This window comes from Ipomoea nil, unplaced genomic scaffold (assembly GCF_001879475.1).
Source record: "Ipomoea nil cultivar Tokyo-kokei standard unplaced genomic scaffold, Asagao_1.1 scaffold1572, whole genome shotgun sequence".
Lineage (NCBI taxonomy): Eukaryota > Viridiplantae > Streptophyta > Magnoliopsida > Solanales > Convolvulaceae > Ipomoea > Ipomoea nil.
In genome coordinates this window covers 363094-384017 of record NW_017618000.1, presented here as the reverse complement: position 1 = coordinate 384017, position 20924 = coordinate 363094, and the positions used below count along the sequence as shown (strand labels likewise).

Below are 20924 nucleotides of genomic sequence, written 5' to 3'. Positions count from 1 at the left end.
TTTGGCATAGCACCCCGTACTCTTTATGTTACGTTTTTGGGAATTAATGAGATTTCACCTTTATTTTATAAGTTTTAAATGTCCTAAAAATCTGGGGTGTTACATCGGGTGCTAAGAAGCTTCCCTCAGCTCTTCTCCAAAATGTGCCACCTCTTCTCGGCTTATCATCTTCCACGAAGAACTCTTTTAAAAATGATCCATCTTATTTAATGTGGAAGAACTTCAGTGAGGAACAAATTCAAGAGCTTGAGGAGCAGTTGAAAAAGAGGGTGAAAAGATCTTAAGAGTATCTCGTGTAGACCGAGAGATGAATCTAATATCTATCATCAATGTTTGTTCGTGTAATAACTCATCGCTCTGTATCATGTGTACCCCCTTTGTGGTTTAAGGCATCTATGACTAGAAGTCTCGATTTCTTAAAATTCTATCTGACCCGAGAATGAAGAAAACCGATTATCCCATGGATTTAAAAACAAGACTACACGTCTTGGAAGTTACTTGGGATTGGGGATTCATGCTCCAACTATTCGATTATTCTGATGATGGGAATCGTGTGGCCACAAAACTCGGTCCACTAACCTAGGCATTTATGTCAGTTGATGGGACTCGCATTTAATGAATGTGTCTTATACTCGAGTGCTTTTCTCTCTCCTATTTATCAGATGCATTCACAGTATCAGTTTGCCTTAACTGGTCAAAATAAGAAAAGTCCAACCCATTCATCTTCAAGGAAAGGGCCAGGTCAAACGTTTGATATTCTTGGCCCATTGGATAACTGCTATGGGAATTACGTATATAAAACCTAGATCATCATCTCCTCCTCCACTTTCCAAAAACAAAGCTTCCTCAATACTCTATGTTTTGAAACTCCCTCAGAAATCTTCCAAAACCTCTCCATCTTTGCTTTCCTGTTCCATTACATACTTATTACTTGAAGCCATGGCAAAGACAGCCAAAGTTCCCTCCTTTGATGCTGAATAAGAAGCACCTCCCACAATGGTGATACCTAGCTTTCCGACATCTGATATCAACTTCATCGAATCCAGAGTGTCGTTCATCATCGGTGGAAGCATGTGGGATGCCCACGGATTTCTGGAATATGTTTTGGACCGTTCCTTTGGAGAGAAAGTGATCAACCTTCTCAAGGATATCGGTTTGTATAACTTTGTTACCCATTTGTACACTTATTGGTTTCCTGTTGACGTTGCGCAGTTTTATCTAAATGCGAATGTTTCCGCCGATGGATCGGAAATCACCTCCGAAGTCAATAGCACCACCGTGGTTTTGACCGTTGATGACTTGAAGAAAGCCTTCTCCTTCCCTGACCGAATGAAACCTATCAGCCTGACTTTTCTCGTTATTATTACGAGCAAAATGCTTTCTACGAAAAGATAAAGAACAAGCACGGGCCAATCGAGATAACCTGGTCGTTGAAGAAGAAATGGCTGAAGATGGACTATGAATTTACCGTGGATATTTTCAATAAAGTTGTTGAGCACAAAACCTCGAGAACTGATGATGTCACGAAGGATAAGTTCAAAATGCTGCATGCTTTCCTCGGAGGATACAAGGTGAACTGGTCACAAGTGATTTTCACTTATCTTCGCCACACCATCATACATAGACGATCCTCACCAGGAGATAGTACCAAAAAGTCAGGCGGTCATTCGTTACCAGGAGACATCATTAAAAAGATGGGTTTCCGATTTCTGGTCAGCCATCTTCTTGCCACGAAGAAAGTCCCTTCACGAGCAGGAGTCTCACCGAGACGAAAGGTGTGCCACATGAAGTCAAAACCCACGGGATATGACAAATAAAAGGCTATGGAACTTGACTTACCTTTGGACTCAGTAAAGAAATCACGAAAGTCCAAAAGATAAAAAAGAAGCGATGATGAATTGCCAAAGGCCAAACGATCTCGAAAGGACAAGAGCTCTTCTGTAACACCCCGTGTTACGACCTTCAATCCCGGATTAATTATTTAATTAATCCCGTTAATAATAATTAAATATGATTTAATTCGGTTAGGTTTCCTTTAATTAATTAATAAGGTCCACCATGAACCGTGGACCCTTGCCTAAATTAGAGTCTTAAGCCTGTTAGGAATAAAGAAAGTAAACCCTTTACTATTCAGATTCTAATTAGGAATCCTAGACCTAGTTATCTATTAGGAATAAAGGAAGTAGGCCTTTTACTATTCAGACTACGATTAGGATTCCCTTTAATTAATTAATATGGTCCACTATGGACCATGGACCCTTATCCCTAAAATAAGCCCTTAGTCCTATAAGGAATAGAATTAGTAAACCCATACCATTCATACCCTAATTAGGAGTCTTAAATATATAAATAGGGATATAGGAGGCACCTAGATCTTTCACCACCATAATCTCTCACCACACAAGAAGCTCCAAGAATCCCCTTAGGAGAAATCAAGAAAGAAGAAAGCTTAAAGAAAGACCCTTCGTAGCCAAGGAATTAATTAAGGCTAAGAGGTAACCCATGTCTCAACAAAACCTATTTTCATAGTTATAATTCCCCCTTAGGGTTTCCCCCATATTATTGCATATTGGCGAGTTATGATGATTATTATTGGTAATTGATGTGATGATCCCATGGGGGATCTTGATAATTTTGATATTGGGAGATTCTTGATGATTATATGGAGTTCTTGATGATTATGTGTTGTTCTTGATAATTGTGTGATGCTCTTGATGTTTATGTGTTATTCTTACCGAATCTTGCAATTAGAAGACGAACTGTATTCTTGTTGATATAAAAGTGATTAGAACCCTAGGTTGTATCGTATGATCTTATTCTTGGATTATCGGGTGGGGAAATCGCATGTTTGGGTGTTGATTATATTTAGAAAAGCATGATAGGTTATGTGCCGTTCGTTTCTTGTATTCGATTCGTTAATTGTCTACGTGTTGTCATTAATTGCGTTGTAAAGTGTCTAAGCATGGTTTCGGGTTCCACAACGGTTCCCGGGGCGTAAAGTGTGTGAAAAGAGTCAGTGGGGGGTAGGGGACCCGCCACCTACCCACGGCCGTGAAACACCGCCCGGCAGCGGGTGGCCGGCGGGCGGGCAGCTGCCCGCCGGCGACCCGCTGCCCAGAACAGTAAAGTCCGGCGGGCAGCCGACGGGTGGCCCCCCCACCCACCGGCTACCCACTGGAAATTATCCCACCTTGGGATCCCGGCTTCCCCGTTTGATGTTCCCCCGTTCCCCGTGGTGTCCCAACGGACTCCGTTTATCGTGCCTATGTCTAGTTTGATGTTTCGGGTACCGTTCGTAGGTTTATGAGTCTATTATATTGCATGCTAATTGAATTGGTACCCCGTTGACCTAGGTGGTAGAAGTATGAATCCCTTAGGACTATTCTTTGTATGTGATGGATCACGCATAGGTTTTGTTATACGTTTTCTCCCCCTTCCTAATGTGTAATGTGGGTTGCATGTGCATGCTATGTGTTATGTGTGTGTGTTACCCCAATTCGGTTGCGATCGGATTGGTTATCCTGAGCTGTGGTTCAGAAGCTGGCTGCGGTCAGATTGATACTCTTGGGCTGCGGTCCACCGTTTGGTTGCGATCAAACGTTTCTATACGAGCTGCGGTTCGTCCTTTTTCCTGGCTGCGGTCAGATGACATTCTCTTGGGGCAGGGTGCTGCGGGGCCGTGTCAGAGCTATATGCGCTGACCCTCATGTATGGGCATGCGATTGGTCCTGTGGCGCCAACAAAGTGTGTTATGTGTTGTGACATGGACGAATCGTGATTACGAGTGTCTTGGGGGATGTGACTATGGGATTTATATTGGGGATTGTTCATGTTGGGTTATGATCATTGTTTATGCTTTCCCTTATCTGCCTTATCTGTTGTGAACTGCATATGCTCGTTATAACTGTTGCTTGTGTCTGGCCTTATCTGTCGAGTCATTCCCGGTTTTAAAGCTAGAGTTCGTAGGATATATCTTCATGCTCAAAATGGTTTTCGTATATCTATATATATCTCTATACGTATTGTATTTCAACGCGTTGGAGTGGGTTACCAGCATCTCTCGCTGAACAGATATATTTGGCTTTCAGGCACAGAAGAATAAGTCACTGGAGCGCGCTAGAACTTGGAACGTAGAAGTAGATAGTTTCCCTTTCGGCCTGCGTGCCATGCTTATGCATTTACATTATTGAGGATATTAGTTAGTTAGCCTGTGCACCTGAGTTCTCTAGCTCAGGTGTGGCATAGCACCCCGTATTCTTGTATTATGTTTTGGGATTTAATGAGAATTCACCTTTATTTTATAAGTTTTAAATATCTTGAAAATCTGGGGTGTTACAGTTGGTATCAGAGCCTAAGTTTGACCCTAGGATAAGACTCTTAAGACCGGACTTTAGGACATTAGGCTTGAACTCTAGGTATTAAGGAACATAGGATTCAGGAATCTTAGGACGCGCGGTGAGATTGTGAAACCTACACATAACCTCCCCTCACTTTATCCCTCTCTAAAAGAACTCCCCCTACGCTTACCACACCAAGGTAAGGGTGCAGCACACTGACTCATCATTACAATAAATATTGACCCTGAAAACCAGCAGCATGGCGCCAATAAGAAGACAGTCAAGGATCCCACACTCCTCGAAGAATGAATCCGAACCTTCAACAAAATCCTCGGGTTAGGAGAATGCCCAGAGGAACGCCACGTAGAGATAGCCTCGTTCTACTTCAAGACACGAGGTTGATCTTTGATAGGTCCACAAAGAACTTATGGGCAACAACCGGGGGTTCAACTAAGAGTACCTAGGGGCACGGCTACAAGGACGACTCCACCCCGCACCCGCCATACTCATGGACCTCATGAACTGAGTATTTCGACCCCACCTGGATGACTTCATCATTGTATTCATTGACGACATCCTAGGCTACTCCCGAAACAAGGAAGGACTTGAAAGGCACCTCTGCATAACCTTACAAACTCTAAGAGAGCACCAGCTATACGCTAAGTCTCCAAATGCGAATTCTGGAAAGACAGCGTGACCTTCCTGGGCCACGTAATAACCAAAGAAGGAATTAAGGTGGACCCCACCAAAGCCCAGGCCGTTAAGGAATGGTCCACACCGAACTCACTTTCAGAGGTCCGAAGCTTCCTGGGCTTGGCTGGCTACTACAGGAGGTTTGTACCCGACTTTACCAAGATAGCCCAACCTCTCATTAAACTCATGAAAAAGGAGACCCCTTTCCGATGGGACGACAACTGCGTCGCAGCCTTTCAGGAATTGAAGGATAAGTTAACCACGGCACCCGTACTAGCCATCCCCTCCGGGGTGGAAGGGTTCGAGGTCTTCAGTGACGCGTCCAAAAAGGGGTTGGGGTGCGTGCTAATGCAAAAAGGCAAGGTAATAGCATACGCATCTAGGCAACTCAAAACCCATGAAGAAAATACCCCACCCACGACCTCGAGCTAGCCGCCATCGTATTCGCACTGAAAATTTGGAGGCATTACCTATACGGAGTGCAATGCAAGATTTACACAGACGCATAGAAAGTATCATACAACTAGAGCCTCCCGGCAATAAGGGCCTTACCTTGGAACAAGGACCTTGATGGTTTTAAGGCACCGTAAGAAGTACATGTAACACACAAAATCGCCAAAACACCATGCGACGTCCAAGGCAGTCGATCAATGCATTCCAAGGAAGAGAAATGCATCACCAAGCACTTGGTCACCAAAGGACTGAACAAAGAATGAGCGACAAGCCGAACTCCAAGAAAGACCAAGAAGGCTTATCATTAATCAAGCAAGGCAAAGACAAAGTTGGCTTATAACCAACTTCCCGGTGAAGGTGACAAGGTTGCTAATTGGAAACCGGACCCGACCTACTGAGCAAAAAGAACATGCGAGAGTCTTGACTCATCTATAACTCGTACCTAAGGATCAATAAGACTATACGATGGGCCACCCTATGTATTCAAGTCCCTTCTATTGTGCACATGGACATGGGGCTTGTTGGGACTTGAATATGTGCATTCTTGGGATTTTTCCCGAAGGAATTCACTCTTCCTAGTCACCTTCCCGCGGGTCCCCAACGGGACCTTGACGGGTCCCCAACAGGAGCTTGGCAGGCGGACGACCGCCCACCTCGCGCCCACTGGTACAATGTGCTGATTTCTTAACTCCTCACTTTATTGATTCATGGCGCACTTGTGTGCCTCGATTGATGAACGCGAGTCTTGGGTAAAGAACCATGGGTCGCCCAAACATGGTGTCATCGGTAAAAGACCTTGACACGCAAGACACCATCGGAAAGGCACAACCAATTGCATTTCACGTGGAGTTGAAGTTGGACTCTACGATGCAACCAACTAGGGATGATTGGCATAAAGGATTGTGCAAACCAAGGAGGCGAGTTGGAAACTCGTGCTAAGGACTCACAAAGACCTTAAAAGTCAAAATTCTAAAGATGGACCAGGACTCCTTCAAACCATGGGTATCATTCAAGCAAATCAGATGACTCCTTACAAGTTGTATGGAATCAAGAACTACGTAGTCCGTGGTGCTAGGTAAAAAGGTAAAAAGCACATTTGTGCCAAGATCTCAAGGGTGATTAAGGACCCACAAGGAAATGAGATGACTCGTAAAGTCACCGAGTCATTCCACAACGAGGTTAGGTAACCAACTGCGCTTCAAAAAGAGCATGCAAGGACACTTTCACCATTAAAAGTAACACAAAAAGGCACAACTAGTCGAACCTCGGGGAAGACATGAAGTCATACTAAGAATTTCATTCACTAAAGAGGAGATGAAATTCAATAAGAAGGGAAAATCAACCCAAAGTTTACCGACTCCCAAGAAACTTTGGGAAGAGGTTGGGAAGTGCGCCCTAAGAGATTGGCTTGGTTGACCAAACTTGGTCAAGACCTTGGACGCATTAAAGAAGTAAGTGTTAAATCATCACGGGAGATTCCCTCAAGATAGGGGAGAAGGATGAAACCTTAGCCTGGGAAGCAAGGTCTAACAAGGATCTTAAAGTCAAGTAAGTGCCAACACCAAGGAAGAAGGATCATCAGTTCGTCAATACGTCGTGATCAAAGCATCAAACCGGAATAGTCACTTGAAGATCGAGAACCCTTAACCCATCCTAGCCGAATTCCCTTCCCTCCCTCGGAAAATCGGCCCCCTCCTTATTTCAAAACTCTTTCTACCCTTCAACCACACTCTTGATCCCCTATTCGATTCCATACAAAGTGGCAACCACACACCCTAAGTTGCAACCTTGAAAACTTTGATCCTAATTCCTAAATTCACTTTGTCCTCAGGTTCGAAACCCACTCTCTTAGCCCTTTAAACCTAATCATTCCCAAAAACCCTGCACACATAAACATACAATTATACAGTTCCCCGTAGAAAGCTTTCACTATAGGACCACCGTACTACTTTGGACTCGTTACCCCCGCAACGATTTCCAAGCTTCGGGGACGAAGCTTCTCGTAAGCGGGGGGGGGGGGGGGAGTGTAACACCCCGTGTTACGACCTTCAATCCCGGATTAATTATTTAATTAATCCCATTAATAATAATTAAATATGATTTAATTCGGTTAGGTTTCCTTTAATTAATTAATAAGGTCCACCATAAACCGTGGACCCTTGCCTAAATTAGAGTCTTAAGCCTATTAGGAATAAAGAAAGTAAACCCTTTACTATTCAGATTCTAATTAGGAATCCTAGACCTAGTTATCTATTAGGAATAAAGGAAGTAGGCCTTTTACTATTCAGACTACGATTAGGATTTCCTTTAATTAATTAATATGGTCCACTATGTACCATGGACCCTTATCCCTAAAATAAGCCCTTAGTCCTATAAGGAATAGAATTAGTAAACCCATACCATTCATACCCTAATTAGGAGTCTTAAATATATAAATAGGGATATAGGAGGCACCTAGATCTTTCACCACCATAATCTCTCACCACACAAGAAGCTCCAAGAATCCCCTTAGGAGAAATCAAGAAAGAAGAAAGCTTAAAGAAAGACCCTTCGTAGCCAAGGAATTAATTAAGGCTAAGAGGTAACCCATGTCTCAACAAAACCTATTTTCATAGTTATAATTCCCCCTTAGGGTTTCCCCATATTATTGCATATTGGCGAGTTATGATGATTATTATTGGTAATTGATGTGATGATCCCATGGGGGATCTTGATAATCTTGATATTGGGAGATTCTTGATGATTATATGGAGTTCTTGATGATTATGTGTTGTTCTTGATAATTGTGTGATGCTCTTGATATTTATGTGTTATTCTTACCGAATCTTGCAATTAGAAGACGAACCGTATTCTTGTTGATATAAAAGTGATTAGAACCCTAGGTTGTATCGTATGATCTTATTCTTGGATTATCGGGTGGGGAAATCGCATGTTTGGGTGTTGATTATATTTAGAAAAGCATGATAGGTTATGTGCCGTTCGTTTCTTGTATTCGATTCGTTAATTGTCTACGTGTTGTCGTTAATTGCGTTGTAAAGTGTCTAAGCATGGTTTCGGGTTCCACAACGGTTCCCGGGGCGTAAAGTGTGTGAAAAGAGTCAGTGGGGGGTAGGTGGGGGGTAGGGGACCCGCCACCTACCCACGGCCGTGAAACACCGCCCGGCAGCGGGTGGCCGGCGGGCGGGCAGCTGCCCGCCGGCGACCCGCTGCCCAGAACAGTAAAGTCCGGCGGGCAGCCGGCGGGTGGCCCCCCCACCCACCGGCTACCCGCTGGAAATTATCCCACCTTGGGATCCCGGCTTCCTCGTTTGATGTTCCCCCGTTCCCCGTGGTGTCCCAACGGACTCCATTTATCGTGCCTATGTCTAGTTTGATGTTTCGGGTACCGTTCGTAGGTTTATGAGTCTATTATATTGCATGCTAGTTGAATTGGTACCCCGTTGACCTAGGTGGTAGAATTATGAATCCCTTAGGACTATTCTTAGTATGTGATGGATCACGCATAGGTTTTGTTATACGTTTTCTCCCCCTTCCTAATGTGTAATGTGGGTTGCATGTGCATGCTATGTGTTATGTGTGTGTGTTACCCCAATCCTGAGCTGTGGTTCAGAAGCTGGCTGCGGTCAGATTGATACTCTTGGGCTGCGGTCCACCGTTTGGTTGCGATCAAACGTTTCTATACGAGCTGCGGTTCGTCCTTTTTCCTGGCTGCGGTCAGATGACATTCTCTTGGGCTGCAGTCCACTGTTTGGTTGCGATCAAACACTATGATGAGCTGCGGTTCATCGGTCGGTTGCGATCGACCCCTCCGTGTTGCGATACGGGGCAGGGTGCTGCGGGGCCGTGTCAGAGCTATATGCGCTGACCCTCATGTATGGGCATGCGATTGGTCCTGTGGCGCCAACAAAGTGTGTTATGTGTTGTGACATGGACGAATCGTGATTACGAGTGTCTTGGGGGATGTGACTATGGGATTTATATTGGGGATTGTTCATGTTGGGTTATGATCATTGTTTATGCTTTCCCTTATCTGCCTTATCTGTTGTGAACTGCATATGCTCGTTATAACTGTTGCTTGTGTCTGGCCTTATCTGTCGAGTCATTCCCAGTTTTAAAGCTAGAGTTCGTAGGATATATCTTCATGCTCAAAATGGTTTTCGTATATCTATATATATCTCTATACGTATTGTATTTCAACGCGTTGGAGTGGGTTACCAGCATCTCTCGCTGAACAGATATATTTGGCTTTCAGGCACAGAAGAATAAGTCACTGGAGCGCGCTAGAACTTGGAACGTAGAAGTAGATAGTTTCCCTTTCGGCCTGCGTGTCATGCTTATGCATTTACATTATTGAGGATATTAGTTAGTTAGCCTGTGCACCTGAGTTCTCTAGCTCAGGTGTGGCATAGCACCCCGTACTCTTGTATTATGTTTTGGGATTTAATGAGAATTCACCTTTATTTTATAAGTTTTAAATGTCTTGAAAATCTGGGGTGTTAAATCTTCCATACCTGAAACAAAGGAGCAACCCACAGCTCATCTCGAAGTCCTACCGAAAGCTGCTGACACTGCTCAGCCCGTCACAGTAACGAAAGCACTATCACCTCCACCCGTCAAACAAGAAGTTGTCACGAAAGAAGTCTCTCAGAAGACCCCTCAAATGTCCTCAACCGAACCTGTCATCATAGATGATTCCACTGATGAAGAAGAAGCTTCACATTCAACCCCTGTGCAACAATCAAGAAGCCACTTTCGCCCAACCATTGCCAAAGCAAACGAAATTATGGCGAAACTGGCCCCCCTCCTGAATCAATCTTACCATCCACACTGAAGAAGAAACTTGCATCTTCTCAGGGGGAAGAAATGAAGAAAAAGGAATCAAAGAAGAGAAATAAGAGATTGAAGAGCACTGAAAGAACGAAGAAATCACCCTTGCCACAATAACCCATCCAGGCAGAGCAACTCCACACGAGTTTGACACAAGAACCTGCCACGATAGAAAAGGAAGCTCAAGGAGCTCTCGTTCTATACGATCACTTAAGTCTCCCACAAGAAATTGGCATGCCAGAAGAGACGAGAGAAGTGATTGATGAAGAAACATCCCTCCCACAAGAACCTACCCGAATAGAGCATATGGTTCCTATTCTGACACAAGAACCTGTAAGGGTAGAAGAAGAAGAAGCTGCACAACAGATTTCGGGTCACTTAAGTCTCCCACAAGAACCTGTCAAACCAGCTGAGATGAAAGAAGTGACTCCTCCAATTGAATCTCATCCGAATGCAGTTCAACCCGAAATTAAAGTCCTGCCCGAAACAACATTTGTAACACCCCGTGTTACGACCCATAAAACCAATTAATTAATTAACCCATAGCCCAAGAAAAAGAATAAATTATAATAATTAATTAGGGAAAAAGGCCCACCATAGTCCACGGGCCCTTATCCCTAAACCCAATCCTTAGTTCCAAAAGGAATAGAATTAGCAAGCCTATAATATTAGTTTCTAATCAGGACTCCTAAATATATAAATAAGGGACTTAAGAGGCACCTAGAACCCTCCCACAAGAATAACGCCCCACCACCCCAAAAAGAGCTCCAAGAATCCCCTTAGAAGAAATCAAGAAAGCAAGAAAGCTTAAAGAAAGACCCTTCATAGCCAAGGAATTAATTAAGGCTAAGAGGTAACCCATGTATCAACAAAACCTATTTTCATAGCTATGATTCCCCTCTTAGGATTTCCCCATATTATTGTGTATTGATGATTTGTGTTATTATTGATGATTGATGGGATAATTCCATGGGTGATCTTGATGATGAAAGGTTCCTGATAATTATGGTGTTCTTGATGATTATATGACGTTCTTGATGATTATATGATGTTCTTGATGATTGTAGGATGTTCCTGATGTTTATATAATATTCTTACCGAATCTTGATATTAGAAGATGAATCGTGACCTTGTTAATTTAAAATTGATTAGAACCCTAGGTTGTATAGTATGGAATTATTCTTGGTATATTGGGTGGGAATTCGCATGATTGGATGTTTATTATGTTTAGAAAAGCATGATAGGTTATGTGCCGTTTGTTTCCTGATTTTGATCCGTTAATTGTCTACGTGTGTTATCAATTGCGTTTGAAAGTGTCTAAGCATGGTTTCGGGTTCCACAAAGGGTCCCGGGGCGTTTTTGATGAAAAGAGTCAGTGGCGGGTAGGGGACCCGCCACCTACCCGCGGCCTCCTTGGGCAACGCCGGCAGCGGGCAGCCGGCGGGCGGGCAGCTGCCCGGAATGGCGGCCGCCGGCAGGTGAACCCTCACCCACCGGCTACCCGCTGGTTTGCACCCCAATTGGGGATTTTGGCTTCCCCGTTTGATGTTCCCCCGACCCCCGTGGTGTCCAAACGGACTCCGTCTATCGTGCCTATGTCAAGTTGGATATTTCGGGTACCGTTCGTAGGTTGTATGAGTCTTATATATTGCATGCTAGTTGAATTGGTATCCCGTTGACCTAGGTGGAAGAAGCATGAACCCCTTAGGATTATTCATAGTATGTGAAGGATCACGCATAGGTTTTGTTATACATTTTCTCCCCCTTCCCAATGTGTTAATGTGGGTTGCATGTGCTTGCTATGTGTTATGTGTGCATGATACCCCAATTCGGTTGCGATCGGATTGGTTATTCCTGAGCTGCGGTTCAGAAGCTGGCTGCGGTCAGATTTACACACTTGGGCTGCGGTCCACCGTTTGGTTGCGATCAAACGTTTCCACATGAGCTGCGGTTCATACTTTCCTGGCTGCGGTCAGATGACATTCTCTTGGGCTGCGGTCCACTGTTTGGTTGCGATCAAACATTATGATGAGCTGCGGTTCATCGGTCGGTTGCGATCGACCCCTCCGTGTTGCGATACGGGGCAGGGTGCTGCGGGGCCGTGTCAGAGCTATATGCGCTGACCCTCATGTATGGGCATGCGATTGGTCCTGTGGCGCCAACAAAGTGTGCTATGTGTTGAGATATGGATGAGTTGTGATTATGAGTATCTTGGGGGTGGTGACTATGGGATTTATGTTGGGGATTGTTTACGTTGGGTTATGATTATTAATGGTGCTCAGCCTTATCTGTCTTGCCTGTTGTGGATTGTATAAGCTTGTTATAACTGTTGCTTGTGTCTAGCCTTATCTGTCGAGTCATCCCCGGATTTAAAAGCTAGAGTTCGTAGGATATATCTTCATGCTCAAGATGGTTTTCGTATATCTATATATATCTCTATATGTATTGTATTTCAACGCGTTGGAGTGGGTTACCAGCATCTCTCGCTGAACAGATATATTTGGCTTTCAGGCACAGAGAATTAGAGCACTGGAGCGCGCTAGACTGGAGCGTAGAAGTAGAATAGTTTCCCTTTCGGCCTGCGTGCCATGTTATGCATTTATATTTCGAAGGATATTAGTTAGATAGCCTGTGCACTTGGGTTCTCTAGCCCAGGTGTGGCATAGCACCCCGTACGCTTATGTTATACTTTGGGATTTAATGAGACGTTATCCTTGTTATATAAGTTTTAAATGTCCTGAAAATCTGGGGTGTTACAGTTGGTATCAGAGCCTAAGTTTGACCCTAGAAAAAGACTCTTAGGACCGGACTTTAGGACATTGGGCTTGAACTCTAGGTACCTAGGAGCATAGGACTCGGAAATCTTAGGGCGCGCGGTGAGATTGTGAAACCTACACATAAATTCCCGCACCTTACCCCTTCCCATTCTAAAGCCCTCCCCCACTTATCACTTCATAAGAAGTGCATCGAACTCTAACCTGACGTTCTTATAAACACTGACCAGAAAGACGATAGCATGGCCCCAAACAGAAGACAATCAAGGACCCCAGAGCCCGCCATCAAGTCGCGCAGGCACTAAGTGACGCAGCCCTTCGCAACAACAGGCCCCCACCACCGCCATCAAACGCGAACTCAGACCATACAACAACTGACGCAAGTTGCGCAGGCACTAAGTGACGCAGCCCTTCGCAACAACAGACCCCCACCACCGCCATCAAACGCGAACTCAGACATCGCTCGACAAGTCTCAAACCACCGACCACCAACATTCTCAGGAGAAGAAGACCCCGCGGTCCTAGAAGAATGGATCCGGACCCTTGACAAGATTCTAGGGGTAGTAGAATGCCCGGAGGGACGTCGCGTAGAGATAGCCTCGTTCTACTTCGGACACGAGGCCGATCTCTGGTGGATCCACGAGGGGCCCGCTTACCGACAAGAACCGGGGTTCAACTGGGAGAGCCTCAAGACACGACTACGAGAACGATTTTATCCAACCCACGTGAAAGCATCCATGTACGAAGAGTTTCTCCATTTGAAACAAGGGACGACCACCGTCATGGAATACCATAAACGATTCCTCGAACTGGCATGCTTCGCGCCAGAGCTAGTCCCCACCGAGGTAACCAAAATAGAAAGATTCGTATCGGGCCTCAACTTCGAAGCCCGGAAGGCACTAGTGGTAAGCAGGCCTCAGACCCTCAATGAGGCTTACTCCAGTGCCGCAAATCTCTATCGAATCCAACTACTCCAACGCGGAGTTCAGGAGCAAATACGAAGGAGAAACACCGGGAGTGGGGCACCACCGGCAAAAAGGACGAGGAACGACACCAGCGCAAGATCAAACAATCCGGCTAATCAAAGACCGCCCCTGGGGAACAATGAAGCTAATCCAAGAAGCTTCCCTTGCCCGAAATGCAACAAAAGCCATAGAGGCAAGGATTGCATGGGCAACCCCTGGCGATGCTTCAATTGCAGAGAGGAAGGACACAAGGCCTTCCAGTGCACTCGACCCCAAAAGCCACGCCCTACCGCCGTAGGCCAACACGGGGGCACCAGTCATCAAGGGAGTTACGGCGCTCCCGGGAAAATATTCGTTATGAGCCACACTCAAGCCAACCTTGGAAACGAGGAGGACCTCGGAGAAGGAAATCCAATCCCAGAAGACGAGGACCATGTGGACCCCACGGAAGAAAACCAAGAAAGCGAATACTGTCTGGGATAAACCGTCACACCCCCTTGTAACCACCCCCCTTGTGGTAAAAACCACTTACTTAGCTTAGCTATTTCGGAATTACTATGAACAAAGATTTTGGTCGAATTTCAATACCACCACAAAGGTAAAACACAAGTTATATCACCGACCCAACCCTTCCCCCACTAAAGGACAAAATAAGGAAAAAGACAAGGACCACACCATCAATAAATATTTAATGTTACCATTAGGAATAGAACCTTGGACCTCTCCTCTACAAGTTAAAGCCCTAACCACTAGCCCATGGGTGTTTCTTGAAACTACAAGGGAACACCCCCTTGTTAAACCCCTCCAAATCCCTAAAACCCACAAAACCCCCAAATCAAAAAACCCTTCTTCTCCTTCCTCCTCTTCTCCTTCCCCATTCCTTCCCTTCTTCCCCCTCTCACGCACGCCACCACCCCCCCCCCCTACCTAGAAAATCACCAGCCACCCACGTCACCACCCACCGGACGCCGTCGCCACCCGGCCGCTCCCCGACGACCTCGCGCCGCCGCCCCGCCGTCCGAACTGCTCCGCCGGAGGTCACCCGCAACACCAAGGACGCCGCCCGCCAACCACCCGAACTCCGCCCACTGCCATCGACGCCCCACGCCACCGAAGACCTCCACCGCCTCGCCGAGCTGCCGTCGAGCTTCGCGCCACCGTCGCCACCTCACGGCAGCTCGAATCACCACCGGAAAAGGGACCCGCCGAAAAACTTCACCGGAGACCCACCGGAAAACTCGCCGGAAAAGTGCCACCAATCGCGATGCCAAAGAAACCCCTCGGAATCCGCACCCCGGAGTGGAGCAATGCCGATTATACTGTAATCGGAGGTAAAGCACTTGAACCCGACCAATTCTCTCCGGAATTGGTTGATATGCTTAGACATCAAGGGCTCTTAGATACTTACCTCGCCATCAAAGGAGATACATACCCCGACTTGGTGAAAGAATTCTACCAACACCTTGTGGCCACCAAACGAGGTGACAAAGTAGAAATCACCACCAAGGTCCGTGGCAAGGAAATTGTGCTCTCCGAAGGCCGATTGGCCAAACTCTTGAAATTGACCACCACGGGTGTGTCTAACTATGACCGGAAGGGGTGGATTGATACCCAAACCACGGGGTATAAGGACTACCTCGGGTACCTACTCGGGAAAGAGGAAGGATTCACCTCGGCCACACGACCGAATAGAAAGTAGCTATCGGCGGAACAAAAGATATTGGTTATGATTGTAACCGATAGCCTCTTGCCCACGAACAATAAAAGCAAAGACATGGGGAGTTTAGAGTGCACCTTTGCCTACTTCTTGAAACACAAAATCAAGTTCAACCTGCCGGCCCTCATGCTAAAACACATGGAGTTTTGCAAATCGAGCAACCGGCTTAGCCTACCCTACGGGATGATCCTAGGTTGGATCATGGAGAAAAAGGGGGTGGATCTAAGCCACACCGAGGTCAAGACCACAAATGGCATGGTCTTTAACGCCCAGAACCTACGCCGCAATGATATCTACTACACCGAGGGAGGACATTACCTCACCCTCGAAGAAATTTGCCAAAAACCCGAGGATGAACGAAGAGAATTGGTCGACCAATTAGATGTCTCCAACAAGAAGCTCAAACGGGCAATGCAAGATTGCGGAATCCTGGAGGGAAATGAGGACCAGGAGGAGGATGACGAGCCCAACCCGTTGGTGCAACCACGATCAGGAGGGAACCCGAGGGAGCAAGACGAGGGCTCAATCAATGAATGCATACTTGCACAGCTCAACCGGCAAAACCAAATCATGGAGGAAGGGTTCTCATCCTTGATCCGTACGACACACGCACTAGATCAGAGGGTGGCAGCAATCGAAGCCACCTTAGGCACTCGCGGGACGTCCAGCTCAGGAGCAAGAGACCGAGGTAGACCCAAAACCTTTCTATCACAACACCACCAGAAACCCAGTCTACCCCAGCTAAGGCAAAACATGGGGCCACATTCCTAACCGGGAGGCCAAGATGCGGAATGCCTAGGGGGTGAAAGAATGGACTAACGCACCGGGCTTCGGGGACGAAGCCCCTCGTAAGGGGGGGAGAGTGTAACACCCCGTGTTACGACCCCTAAAACCAATTAATTAATTAACCCATAGCCCAAGAAAAAGAATAAATTATAATAATTAATTAGGGAAAAAGGCCCACCATAGTCCACGGGCCCTTATCCCTAAACCCAATCCTTAGTTCCAAAAGGAATAGAATTAGCAAGCCTATAATATTAGTTCCTAATCAGGGCTCCTAAATATATAAATAAGGGGCTTAAGAGGCACCTAGAACCCTCCCACAAGAATAACGCCCCACCACCCCAAAAAGAGCTCCAAGAATCCCCTTAGAAGAAATCAAGAAAGCAAGAAAGCTTAAAGAAAAACCCTTCATAGCCAAGGAATTAATTAAGGCTAAGAGGTAACCCATGTATCAACAAAACCTATTTTCATAGCTATGATTCCCCTCTTAGGATTTCCCCATATTATTGTGTATTGATGATTTGTGTTATTATTGATGATTGATGGGATAATTCCATGGGTGATCTTGATGATGAAAGGTTCCTGATAATTATGGTGTTCTTGATGATTATATGACGTTCTTGATGATTATATGATGTTCTTGATGATTGTAGGATGTTCCTGATGTTTATATAATATTCTTACCGAATCTTGATATTAGAAGATGAATCGTGACCTTGTTAATTTAAAATTGATTAGAACCCTAGGTTGTATCATATGGAATTATTCTTGGTATATTGGGTGGGAATTCGCATGATTGGGTGTTTATTATGTTTAGAAAAGCATGATAGGTTATGTGCCGTTTGTTTCCTGATTTTGATCCGTTAATTGTCTACGTGTGTTATCAATTGCGTTTGAAAGTGTCTAAGCATGGTTTCGGGTTCCACAAAGAGTCCCGGGGCGTTTTTGATGAAAAGAGTCAATGGGGGGTAGGTGGGGGTAGGGGACCCGCCACCTACCCACGGCCTCCTTGGGCAACGCCGGCAGCGGGCAGCTGGCGGGCGGGCAGCTGCCCGGAATGGCTGCCGCCGGCGGGTGAACCCTCACCCACCGGCTACCCGCTGGTTTGCACCCCAATTGGGGATTTTGGCTTCCCCGTTTGATGTTCCCCCGACCCCCGTGGTGTCCAAACGGACTCCGTCTATCGTGCCTATGTCTAGTTGGATATTTCGGGTACCGTTCGTAGGTTGTATGAGTCTTATATATTGCATGCTAGTTGAATTGGTATCCCGTTGACCTAGGTGGAAGAAGCATGAACCCCTTAGGATTATTCTTAGTATGTGAAGGATCACGCATAGGTTTTGTTATACGTTTTCTCCCCCTTCCCAATGTGTTAATGTGGGTTGCATGTGCTTGCTATGTGTTATGTGTGCATGATACCCTAATTCGGTTGCGATCGGATTGGTTATTCCTGAGCTGCGGTTCAGAAGCTGGCTGCGGTCAGATTTACACTCTTGGGCTGCGGTCCACCGTTTGGTTGCGATCAAACGTTTCCACATGAGCTGCGGTTCATACTTTCCTGGCTGCGGTCAGATGACATTCTCTTGGGCTGCGGTCCACTGTTTGGTTGCGATCAAACATTATGATGAGCTGCGGTTCATCGGTCGGTTGCGATCGACCCCTCCGTGTTGCGATACGGGGCAGGGTGCTGCAGGGCCGTGTCAGAGCTATATGCGCTGACCCTCATGTATGGGCATGCGATTGGTCCTGTGGCGCCAACAAAGTGTGCTATGTGTTGAGATATGGATGAGTTGTGATTATGAGTATCTTGGGGGTGGTGACTATGGGATTTATGTTGGGGATTGTTTACGTTGGGTTATGATTATTAATGGTGCTCAGCCTTATCTGTCTTGCCTGTTGTGGATTGTATAAGCTTGTTATAACTGTTGCTTGTGTCTAGCCTTATCTGTCGAGTCATCCCCGGATTTAAAAGCTAGAGTTCGTAGGATATATCTTCATGCTCAAGATGGTTTTCGTATATCTATATATATCTCTATATGTATTGTATTTCAACGCGTTGGAGTGGGTTACCAGCATCTCTCGCTGAACAGATATATTTGGCTTTCAGGCACAGATAATTAGAGCACTGGAGCGCGCTAGACTGGAGCGTAGAAGTAGAATAGTTTCCCTTTCGACCTGCGTGCCATGTTATGCATTTATATTTCGAAGGATATTAGTTAGATAGCCTGTGCACCTGGGTTCTCTAGCCCAGGTGTGGCATAGCACCCCGTACGCTTATGTTATACTTTGGGATTTAATGAGACGTTATCCTTGTTATATAAGTTTTAAATGTCCTGAAAATCTGGGGTGTTACAACATTACCCGAAAGCTCTCAAGTGATTGTGAAAGTACTAAAAGCTGCACCAATTCCCCCCCCCCCTCCCCCCCCCCCCCCCCACAAGGGATCAATTGCTTCGGGAATCTATTGAAAGTGACTTCAATAGGGTCATGCAATGGCAAAAATGGTGCACCTCTCCATTACAGACGTTTCTTGAAACATGTGAGGTAATGAAGGATGAAGAAGAGTTTGCCTTAGAGTGGATCGGCACTAGAGACGTCTATGAAGCATTACATCTTGAAACCATTAGACGCGTATACTCCTACAAAGTGACCAATCACTCTCTCGGGAAAGAAAAGGCACCCATATTCATTGAGCTCAATAAGCCACCATTGGATCCAGCTTTCGTTGAAGAAATGAAAGAACTTCGATATGCCTTACTCCTATCCAAAATCAAGACCGAATTGGAATGAACTCATCAAAATGATCCAGCGTGCAATGTCAGCGGATTAAAAGATGACGAAGGAAGGGAAATTGATCCTGAAGATGAAGAAGAAGATGATGGCAAGAACTCCAATTCGGGTAAACATGTTGAAGAAGATAACAATACTGATGAAGACCCTGAAAACCAAGAAGATGAAGAAGCTGATGATGACAAATCAGATGATGAGCAGGCTGACTCTCATGGAGATGATGGGTATGATGATGATGACGAAGGAAAGGACGATAATCATAATGATGATTCAGATGATGATCACGATGGTGATGACCACTCAGACTATGATAGTGACTCTCCTATCCTAGGCAACTTACCCGAACGTCCACAGGCTCCTCGCCAATCTCCGCCGAAAGAAGATTCCACCTATCAGCTACCTCTCGCCATTCTACCTCCCATCCAAGAGAAAGTTCGTGATGAAAACGTGGATGCATCACCAAGTGATGACAGCCGGGAAGCATCACCTCAAATGCCTGATCGTGAACCTAGCATGGACTATCTTAGTCTAGAGCACATCATGCAACAAGTTCTAAATGCTCTTTTTAATGCTGAGGTTATTCACATGCAATATCTTGATCAACAACAAAAAGATAGCAAAAACATAGCTGAATTTTCTGCCAAAGTGGATCACATGATGCAAACCATGCAAACAATGTCTCGTCCGCAACCTGGTCCCTCCATTCCAATTACTCACAGCAATCTTGAACCAGAGCTTTGTCAACAAAGAACCATCCTTGAACGGATTGCAAAAGAACAACATGTTCTCAAACACGCTCATTTCAGTCTCAAAGAACGAGTGGATCTTGGTTGTACAAAGATAGATCTCGGGCATGACAACATGTACAAAATGGCTGAATATCAACTCACCATGCTTGAGTATGTTAAAGATGTTCTTCTTGCGGTTCAAAGTTTGTCCAAATTCTCCAACACCCCGTGCGATGATGCCAAAAAGGGGGAAAAGTCAAGAAAGGATGATGATGACAAAGATGAAGATAGGAACAGATCACCACAACGTAGAAATGAACCAAGGCGAACCAATGATTCTTCCATAAGACATGACGAAAGAAGAAATCCTTCTCCAAGGAACACGAGATCAACCCCTCCAGAATCCAGATCTCGGCAACAACAATCCTCCAGATCCAGACAACAACATTCGGTGAAACCCCGACAATCTTTCGGTTCCAATTCTGAATTCTCGTTCTCTGGAAAGACAAATAGAGAGAAAAGAAATCTTTGTCAAAGGCTGCTACGTAATGAAAATGTTACTATGGATGCCGTAGGAAATTTTCACACATATCGACCATAAGAAGAAGGAAGTGGAAAAAGGTATGAAGGGTACAACATACCCGTTTGGATGAAGAAGAGAGACAATTACTTTCGGCAAGTGCATCAAGCCCAAAGAAATGAAGCAATCAAAAAGGCAAACCGTGATCTTTGGGATAAGCAAGAGGAAGCAAGACCTGTCAGAGAAAAGGAGCTAGTTGAAAGAGAACGAATCAAAGAAGCAATAAAGGATGTCACAAAAGTCAAAAAGGATGCTGAGCCAGGAGTCAAACACAATG

General features: G+C 45.4%; 1 protein-coding gene across 1 annotated transcript; it reads left to right on the top strand.

Annotated features, from left to right (window-relative positions):
• Window positions 1–996: 996 nt before the first annotated feature.
• LOC109190154 (oxysterol-binding protein homolog 1-like) lies at window positions 997–20668 on the top strand. Its single transcript, XM_019340599.1, has 4 exons — window positions 997–1281; window positions 1392–1571; window positions 1718–1775; window positions 19359–20668. The coding sequence occupies exons 1-4, from the start codon at window positions 997–999 to the stop codon at window positions 20666–20668; spliced, it is 1833 nt and encodes a 610-aa protein (XP_019196144.1).
• The last annotated feature ends 256 nt before the right edge of the window (window positions 20669–20924 follow it).

Excerpts from the sequence above, each read along its gene's own strand:
- LOC109190154 (XM_019340599.1), top strand. The coding sequence starts at position 997 with ATGGTGATACCTAGCTTTCCGACATCTGATATCAACTTCATCGAATCC. Across the intron at positions 1,572-1,717 it reads CTTTCCTCGGAGGATACAAG|CCATCTTCTTGCCACGAAGA; the intron begins GTGAACTGGTCA and ends ATTTCTGGTCAG. Across the intron at positions 1,776-19,358 it reads GAGTCTCACCGAGACGAAAG|CGTGCAATGTCAGCGGATTA; the intron begins GTGTGCCACATG and ends AAAATGATCCAG.